This window comes from Pterocles gutturalis, unplaced genomic scaffold (assembly GCF_000699245.1).
Source record: "Pterocles gutturalis isolate BGI_N339 unplaced genomic scaffold, ASM69924v1 scaffold40444, whole genome shotgun sequence".
Taxonomy (NCBI): domain Eukaryota; kingdom Metazoa; phylum Chordata; class Aves; order Pterocliformes; family Pteroclidae; genus Pterocles; species Pterocles gutturalis.
Genome location: NW_010129566.1, coordinates 19,333 through 29,097, shown reverse-complemented (window position 1 = coordinate 29,097; position 9,765 = coordinate 19,333). Strand labels below are relative to the sequence as shown.

General features: G+C 51.3%; 1 protein-coding gene across 1 annotated transcript in view; it reads right to left on the bottom strand.

Annotated features, from left to right (window-relative positions):
* Window position 1: 1 nt before the first annotated feature.
* LOC104466526 (glutamate receptor ionotropic, kainate 3-like) overlaps window positions 2–9,765 on the bottom strand; it is a gene marked incomplete at its 5' end in the record, with an annotated part of 27,816 nt that continues 18,052 nt past the window's right edge. The window contains 6 exon segments of the mRNA XM_010079968.1: window positions 2–286; window positions 928–1,040; window positions 1,043–1,168; window positions 1,411–1,633; window positions 6,459–6,676; window positions 7,981–8,099. Of these exon segments, the coding sequence (XP_010078270.1) occupies window positions 92–286; window positions 928–1,040; window positions 1,043–1,168; window positions 1,411–1,633; window positions 6,459–6,676; window positions 7,981–8,099 (994 nt within the window).

Here is a 9,765-nt window from a genome sequence, read left to right as displayed (position 1 = left end):
TCTTGTTTTTTAATCCTTTCTTCCCCAGTTAAGAGTGCATCCAGCCTCGTCTGCTGCAGTTCCTTCCCTCCCGCCCCCCCGTTCCCGTTCCCTAGGGAAACACGGGTGTCAGTCCGGTGTTGCAGGTCATGTTGTCCTTCCCCGGCAGCCGTCGGTCGTTGAACGTGTGCATATTGATCACGGCGTCCGTCTTCACCATGACGGGTGGCTGGGGCTTGTGTTTGACCCGCCGCTGGCAGGTGAGCGACAGCCGGATCTCGTCGGCCACGGCGCTGCAGAAGGAGCGCTGGGGAGAGCGGGGACGAAAAGCACCGTTACTGCCGGCAACGCCTTCTGCTAACCGCCCTGTGAGCGGGAGGAGGCTGACACTGGGCTCTGCGAGGGCAGGTGGGGGGTTCAGGCTGCACTTAGGGCATCAGCTTAGTGGGACCTGAGCGGTGCACGGGCGTCTCACTGACCCCTGTCTCCTAACCAGCCGCTGCGGGTGGGATGGGCTGTTGGTGTAAGTGTTGTGCAAAGCTGATAAAATAGGGTGAGGCTTCCTGGCGGTCCCTGACCACGGGAGAGGGGAGAAGAGATGGAGACTTCATGCGTGTGTACAGCACACCTGGAACATGCAGTACAATTGCATGTGATGGTGGCGAGTAGATGTAACAGCTCAGAACGGTCCTTCCCAGGGACCTCTGGCTGTGTTTTCATGATTTACGTGTCAGCTTGCTCAGAAGTACCCTGCAAATGTTCACTACCCTAGTCCCTGCAGCAGTGGATGACCCTGCTCAGAGCAGATGTGATTTGCCCCCTGGGCTGGGGCTGCCAGACAGGACAGAAGCAACGAGCCCTGGGCAGCGGCATTTTGGGGGGGGCTGCATTTCAGCCCTGGGGGTCAGAGGGCTGCTGGGGGTGTGGGGAGACTGAGGACATCAGTACCTGCTCGCGCTCGGCTGTTTTGCGCAGCTTGTAGATGAACTCCACCATGGCCACGAAGACGGACAGCACCAAGCCTGCGGCCAGAACGATGAAAATCCCGCCGATGTTCTTTTGCTGGCCTCCTTGTTCTCATCCTCAGGGCAGCCGTTCCCTCGCCACCACTTCTCCTTCATCACGTGCAGCTTGTCCTCCTCCTGCAGCTGCAGGATGGCGATGGTGATCTTGTCCCTGTACGGTGACCCTGGGGAGGGGGAACACCATTAAACCCAGAGGGAAAGCAGGACCAAGATCACGCGAAGCCGGGAACGTGTCTGCGCCAAGCAGGGCTGTTCAGACCGCTCTTAAGAGGCAGACAGAGTAAGCTTCGGTGTTTGGAAATTCGCTGTTGGGAGGGGACTGTCTTCATCCCATCTGTTGTGTTTGGGGCAACTAGTCCCCCTCCAGGGCGACCTAGAGAACCCCCCCCCCCCGGCTCTCACTCACCCATGGGAGTGCCGATGCCGTAGCCTTTGGAGTCGATGAGCCCCCCGATCTGGGTGAGGTTGCAGTTCCTCTGGGTGATGTATTCGATGGTGGTTGACTCCATCAGCAGGGCGTAGTCGGCTGTGAGGGTTCGCTGGATCCCTTCCTCGTTGTTTTTAACAAGAGCTGTGGGTTTGCTGCTCATGAAAGCCCACATTTTCTCAAACGTGGAAATTTTTGATTTCTGGAAAAATGATACCCCCCACCCCCAAAATAAGAGTTAGTCTTCTGTTTGCTGAAACCTCGTGTCTCTGCAGTGGATGGTAATACCAGTTTGAGAACAGATCACATAATGGAACTATGACCAGTTTGACCTTCTCTGAAATATCTCTGCTCCCGCTGCCCAACATGGTTTGCCTTCACGTCGCCGTGACAAGAGACAAAGGTTCCAGCGCACATTGTGCAGACACTCAGCAAAGAGTCGCTGCTCCGGAGACCTTATCCTGGAGGTGGAACTGAACTGCTCGCTCACTTCGCAAGGGTGGAGCGAGACCCTGCCGTGATGCCCTGCAGAACTTGCGGATCAGTGTATCTGTTTAAACGTGTTAGTTCCCTACCCAGAATTTTTCCTAACCGTGATGTTTCTGCACAATGAGTGAAGACAGAGAACATTTCAGAGGGCATGTTTTTCTCTTTTGCACACACTCTATTATAATTTTTGTCTTTCCTCAAGCATCACAAGGCAACCTGTCTCCTCTGAGATATGTGCAACTGCCAAACAAATTTAACATATCCACATAAACAGAGGCAGAGAAGTATTTGAGAAGATTGTCTTAAGGCTAAAAATAAACATGGATATTCTTTCACTATCAGCAGGCGTTCTGTTAAAAAAGGAGGAATATGTTTTCTAGCTTTACTATTCATGTGAATGTCTTTTTCTTCTTCTAGAAAATGTGTTGAGTGAGGAGAAATACGGTTATTTTATGTCTTCCCATAACATTTGAAATATGCCATTTATCTCTGGCCACCTTCTGAAATGTCTCTCGGTAGGTTGTCAGAAAAGACACAACAGGCTCTAGTCCAGCATGACTCCCCAGGAAAGGGACACTGGCTGTCTCTTGAAGTCCCCCCTCGCTGGTCACTGTGTTCCCTGGGTGACCGCAGCTCTCCTCTACAGCCGGTTGGGCTCTGGAAAAGTGCTGGGATGTCGAGGCTTGTGGTCATGCTGCCGCCTGCTCCTTCATGTGCTGGTCCTCTTTTCTGCCTAATTCCTTGTTTTTCCTAGGTCTCTTATTTTGTAAGAGGCAGGTTAGCCAGCCAAAACCTCCTCCTCCACAGCCCTGCTCAGCAGGAGCCTGGAGCTGGCTGATAAGTCTCGGTGCTTCGAACACGGGGAGCTGCTCACCTGCGGCTGCACGAGCAGTCGCTGCGGCACAAGCTCCCTCCACTCTCTGCTTTCGCTGTCGTTTCTCTCCATTTCAGGTTTCTGTCCTTCCATGAGAAAGCAGGAGATGGAGCCCCAGCCCGTCCCCACGGCTGCTCTCACACCTCCCTCTTGTTTTTCTCTGTCACCCAAAACATGCCAGCGTAGGTTCTTCTTATAAAGACACCCTAAACAAGGGTAAATTAGCTAAGGAAACAAGTCCCTCATGATGCTTTATGTTTCAGGTGCTTTGCCAGTCCCCCTCCTATTTTCCAGGGTATTTAACAGAAGTTGGCGCGTGGCTCAGCCCCAGCGCTGTCAGTACAGCACAGCGCCAAAGGCTGTTCCTCCATCATCAGCTGTGGGCTCCTTCTCCTGCCTGAAATAACCCCAGACTCATTTCTTCTCCGCTAAAGCTTGTTTAATCCACTTGATGAACGTGCGGGGCGGGATGCGCCAGAGCAAACTTCATTCAAGAGCAGGATAATCTCCCTCGCTTGAGAATCTGGGCCAGTGCCTGGGAGGTAGATTTGTGGCATTTATCAAACCTCAAAGAGCAGCAAGAAATGTAGCCTCCAAACGGATTATTAAATATCTGTGCATTACAATGGGTAATTGAAATGAATAGCCTACTCGGCTTGCTGATAACTGCTTGTTTCACATTTATACAGTTCACAGCAGAGGCCCCTGGCTTCACTGGCTCTCCTTTCTCTCCTCTTCCTGCATTTAATGCTCCTCGAGTGTTGACACAGAGCTCTTAAACAACATCAGTGTTCTCCCAGTTTAAAGCACAGAGCAAAATAAACTGGCAAAAAATCAATGGGCTGCATTTAGTGAAGCTAATAGGACTTGCATGAGGCATTGTAGCTCTTCAGGCGACTTAAATTACATGAGACAGGGCTCCCTGGAAGAGAAAAAACCACTTTTCTCTCCTCTTCTTAAATCACCGCTTCTGGCCAGCTGGAAGGACTGAGCTGGGTTTGCGGTGCGGGAGGAGCCCGGCTCCCGGCTGGGCTGTGCTGCTGCGGGTGCCCGGGGTGAGGGCACTGGTGGCGGGGTGACCCCCTCTCTGCCGGAGCACCCCCGGGCCAGAGCTGCCCAAAACAGCCGAAACGAGACCGGGCATCGCAGGGCTGAGCCCCTCGGCAGGGAATGTGGGTTGCACTGGCCTCGTCTTCCCCGCGGACGGGCTCTGCTGGGCAGGGTGGTGCGACACACGGCTCTAAAACCTGCCAGCTCCTTGCTGGGAATGTATTTCCTATTAGTTTGTTTAATTTCGCTAACATGAGATAAAGAGCGCTGCTTTTCCAGGTGAATGTTGCCCAGCCCCAGCGGCTGGACAGACCCGGCTGTTCGTTAAAGGGCCGATTGAGAAGCAATCGCCAGTCGTCGTGAGAGCGGTCATCAATCAGAAACTGCGGGAGCAGCCGCGGTGGGGAGCGTGCCGGGCTCCAGCTCACACCAACTTCCACCACTGCACTTTTTTTTCTATTAGGGGAAAAGCTGTTCCTTCTCCCTCTCCTCCTCGCAGAGTCTTCAGCCACCCTGCAAAGGCGGTTGGTTGTTTCTGGGAATTTGGATGATGTTACCTGAGAACATCCCATTCAAAGACGCAAAACCATCTCCATCGGGCGTGGTAGTTTGGTATTAGTGATTTAACAGTTGGTAGAGAATGCGTGTGACTTGTGTTTATTTTGCTGGACTTTCTGTGGACATTTTGTGTTGCTGGACTCTGGTTTTACAGCTTAAGTAATTCACCTTAAAAAAAATCCTCCCTGGAGTTAGTTACTGGTTTGAACTGGTATTTGCTGTGCTGTGGCTAGGTGCAGTTTTCTTCTCTGTGGCATCACCGTTTACTTTTGTGGGCTACATAAAAAAAATCTGGGTTGGTAGCAGGCAGAGAGACCCCCCCGGGGTCCCCATGTCCCCGTCCTGGCAGCTTTGCTTTGCTGCCAAAGGGAAATGAAGAGGAACTGCTTGGTGGCTCTGAAGCATTAAGATAAATGGCCTGATGCCGACTTCTTCCTGGCAGAGAAATTCCAGAGTCGTGAACTCCTGAACATTGGAAGTGATGGAGATTATCGCTAATAAACCAAGGCGGTAGTTTAACGCTTGCTGATCACCGCAGCCAGGGTTCGCGGCAGCGGGATCGTGTCTCTCCCCTCCCTACACCTCTGCCACCGATTGTGCGAGTGGGGCTTCTCCTTGTGCTCAGGATAAATAACATCGGCGTCTGCTCTGCTGTCCCCTGCATCCTCATAAACCCGCGTTGGTACTAAATGAGACGCGTGTAGGAAAGGCAGAGTACCAGCCCCTCTGAATGCAGCCGTTGCAGCGACACTGCGAACGCCTCTGAATTAATTCTTTAGAGTCGCAGCTCAGACGCTGCCTTTAATAACCGGTGCTTCGAGAGCAGTCACCCAAATAAATTAATGGAATAGTTTAGAGGAGGCACTGCAAGGCATCTTGCCAAGACATATATGCTTTTTTATCAGTGAAATTGGCAAGAAAGTAACTTTCAGGCTTAAGATTTTCAATTCCAGCCTGTATGAAAAAATAAATTGATTTTCACCAACTGAAGATACTTACTCGTGAGGATTTAACATTTCTGTACAAGGGGATATATACGTACACACATACACGCGCTCACACTCGTACTGCAAACTGCAGGTGAAACCCGGCGTTTGTGCAGGGAGAGACAGCATCCTTCACAAGATAGGAACGATTTCTGGCGTGATGTATAGTGAGCGATAGATGCTGTTCCTAAATTAATTGATCTGTGCTTATTGCTGTAACTCGCCCTGCATTGTCAGGGAATAAATAGCTTCTCAAAAGTTCTTTTCATGAAGTCAAAATCTGCCGGTGTGGTTGGTAAAACCCTCTCTTCTGCTTCCCGTTTGCCCCATATCTTCCCTGAGTCTCTCAGTTCCTTTCTGGTTTTGAGGCAATAGTGAAATATGAATGCCCTGAGCACCCTCCCCAAGTGTTGGTGAACTTCTGGGATTGATGATGCTTTAAAGAGAAGAAATCAATGGAATTGGATTCTGACGCGCTGGTGGTGTTACCTTGCTCTGGGTTTCAGAGGTTAATAAAACCGACGAATGTGAATATGTGAAGGACAAGGAAGATATTTCAGCTGTGAAAAACAGGGGTCGGGGGGGGTACGCTGTGCCACCCGTCCGGCTTTAGGGTTCGTTTGCCCCCATTTCTGTCCCCGGAGGCTGGCTGGGACAGCCTCGAGGGCTCCGTGCAGCCGTTACTGCAGAGACAGGGAGGGAGCGGCCGTGGGCGAGGTGCGGAGATGGGGAAGATGCTTTGGGGAGTGTTTTCTGTGGGGCTTTAAAGTGAGCCACCCGTCCTGTTGTGCCCAACGCGTGCTGTGGTTCAGTGTCTGAGCAAATGTCGGGTACAGTCTCTGGCGCTGTAAAATCAATGTAATTTGTGATTGTGACTTGAGTCAGCAGTGGGGAGAGGGGGAACGAGCCACGATGTGACCCTAGGCACGGTCAGAATCTCAGCAAGGACGCGAGACTGAACCTGCCTGTAAGGAGAAGCGGCGGTGGCTCAGGAGGCGTTTGGGCTTTGGTTTTTTGTTCTCAGCACTGCGTCTGTGCCTGGACGGCAGAAAGGCTTTGCCTGGTCTCACCTTGAAGAAGGTCATGGTCGCTCCATCCTTCACGGCTCCGTACTCTATTTTTGTCTGCTTTGCCAAGTCATCTGCCGAGTCGATGGGGGATTCCATCCTCTCCACCGTCAGGAAGGCGGCAAGGTTGGCCGTGTAGGACGAGATGATAATTAGGGTGAAGAACCACCATATGCCACCGATGATCCGTGTAGACAGTGCTTTGGGCATCAGCTCAGAGCCTGGGTGGGAGAGGGGGAAGGAGAAGGAGGGAAGAGGAAAGAGAGAGAAAGGACCCATTTTATATATCCATGTGGACATGATGTATGTACGTATATATATATAAAGGATTAGGTTTTACTGTCAAAACTGTAATAGCTACGTCATTAAATCCAGCTGTTTTTGAGGTAAATTATCCAGACATCTTGCATGCAAAGAAGTCAGAGGGGTTTTTGTAGCATTTGCAGAAAAACCCTCTCCCTTTATTGCTGACCTTGGGTACAGTGCACAATTTACAGGAAACATTCCAACTGAAGTAATTAACTAGGCTGCTTTCATGAGATTTAAATAGCAAGCCATTTATGGACTTTTATGTGTGTTTTGTTCTGCCATTTAAAAAGCGCCTTGCTTTTATATAGCTTACTTTTCAAAGGGCTTACTCTAGGGAGTGTGTTCAAATACACAAGGTTTAAAAAAAAATATCAAACAGCAAGAGAAAGGAACTATCAGAGTCCAGTACTTTGAATACTGGTTAGAAGCAGGGAAGCAGGAGATGTTGCAGCATAAAAGGTGTAACAGGTCTGGAATGACTTTTGTTGAGCAGACACGAAGGACTAAATGGGTTGTGCTATTTCTGTAATTGCCCAAGATGCCTTTTAAAGCCGGGAAAAAGCTTTGGGTTTGAAACAGCTGCTTTCAGAGGATATATCCAACCTGGAATTTGCAACAAAGATTGGGCTTTGCAAAGCAATTTTAAGCAGTGTGGCATCAAAGCATAGCATGCAGTGTGGCTCTTCTCCTATTTGAGTGCAGCAAGGAGGCACCAGGAAGCAGGAGTCCTGGGTGTCGGGGGATGCTTCGGTTCGTCTCGACATCCTGCTGCTTTCTCATTCTGTCTCCTGCCCTGTGATGCACTGGACGGCGTGACAGCAGTCTAGCTTTGAAATATTTTTCTTCTTAGATGCAGACTAGAGTTAAAAAGAACACGGCTCTTTTCATTTATCAGCATCTGATAAGAGGATGACTCATCCTGCTAAACCCTCTTGCTGGGACCCTGTCCATCGGGACAGCCCAGATCTGGGAGGGATCTGTTCTGCGCAGGGTGGCAGCAGGACAGCCCGGAGCGGTGGCACTGTGCGTGTCACCAAGGCGATGCTGCGGTTCTTTTGCTCTCTGGGTACAGCTACTGATGCCTCGCAGCGGGGAGCCGGTGCTGATGACCCCCTCTGTGCCTGTTCAGATGTTTTGTCTTTTTTCCTGTTGCAAACAAAATTTAAATGTGAAAAGCCAGGAGCAAAGGCGTGTGCTGGAGAGCCGGCGGCCGTACCTTGCTGCATCAGCGCTCCCATCCCGAACCAGAAGCTGTTCAATAGGGTGAAGTTGTTCTCCACGACGTCTGACCCTGGGTTGCAGGGGTGAGCATCGTACCACTCGTACGGGCTGAACCTGGAAAGCAAGAGCTCGTTAGTCGGGATCTGGCATGACAAGACCCTAAAGGAGCAGGACAAAAGGAGCCTCAATACGTCTCGTGCTGCTCTGCGGGGCCCGGTGACCCCTTTGGTTGTGTGGCTTAACAAAAAAGACAAATTCAGCCAGGATTTTCCAAAGTGATCAGCGTGGCTGCAAGCCCCATGTCCTGCCTTGCAGACAGCAAGGAAACTTGGGAGGCCTGGTCCTTGTGAGGTACCCCAGCCTGCTCCCCCAAAGCCTGCCGTCACTTGGGATCATCTATGGTCACACGACAGCAGCGGGAGCACATGGCGATGGGGTGGGATGGGGATGGGGGTAGGAGGCGATGGGGTGGGATGGGATGGGATGCTGTGCAGACATACGGCCTCTGGTTCGAGTGTGCAGCAGTTCCAGAATGTGGGGAAAATGACATTTCTGGATGGACTGTGGAGAGATGCTGCAGTGGGTCTGCAGCGGTGGCTGGAACAAACCACGGCATTTCAGGGGACTGTCCTGCTGGTGCACACGGGGATCGGGGCGGGATTTCGCTCAGCCAGAAGCAGAGCTTTCTGCCGTGCCGACAGGCAGGAATTCTGCACAGCTCGGAGGCCAGTGCGACAGGGAAGCTGGTGTGGGCTCAGCGTGGGCGGCTGCGGTGCTCGGCCCCTGGCGGGTGCTGGGAGAACATTTCTTCCCTGGGGGGAAATATTTCCATGGACAGCCCTGCAGTTCTTGGGCAAAACCGAGGGAATTTTCTGTGACCATCTCCGTGCAAATCCTGCCTAGGATTGGTAGGTAAGCGCCGCTGGGAGCGTGGCTCTTCCAGCCAGGATCTGGGGAGGATGCTCAAGGGGGGAAGAGACTAATATTTTTAGAGCTGTTTATTTACATTTTCTAAGAGTCCTAATTTTTGCAGAGATTAAAAACATAATTGGTATAATTGCTTTTGAACCAGGCATTAATTATCATCTCCGCTTCCTTCTGAAATCCCTGTAGCTCCGCAGCAGCGCTTTCCCAAGCCCAGCCCGCGGTTGGTGTTAGGAGATGTTTCTCTCTCATTCTCTGCCAGCCGTGCTGCTGCCCAAGGAGATGTCTTGTTGCTGTTCTTACTGCCCACCTGCTTTTTTTAAATAAATCAGAAAGGAAAACAAGAGTCAGGCTGAATTCAGACCTGGCTTTGCGTGCTGCCTGTTCCTTGAAACTTGCTGGAAATTTATGCCAGAGGCGCGTAAGGGATGGCGCCCAAGCCCTTTCTCTCGGATAAAGCCAGAGTTCAAGAATTAGATGAAAACTTTCTTGGGCTGCCAATGAAAGGCTATGAAGCAGAAAGGGAATCGGTGAGATCAAATGAGCCTGACAAGATGATACACTGAAGGACTTCAAGGCCTCTGAGTGAAAACCTACTGGTGCTGCTCAGATTACAGAGAAATATTCAGAAAACTGCGACAGTCTGCAGTGCTTGGAAGCGAGTGGGTCCGTTGGCAGCAGCAGAGGGGTAATGAGGGAAGGAGCGAGGGGAGCTCGCTGACCCCGTACAGCTGGAGCCATAGCACATGGGGGCTGCTCAGGACTCACGGTGGGCTGGCTTCCCCCTTCCTCGTGTGCAGAACGGGCTCTGAGAAACATTTCATCGATAACTGGGATTATTTCCTTGTCTCTTGGC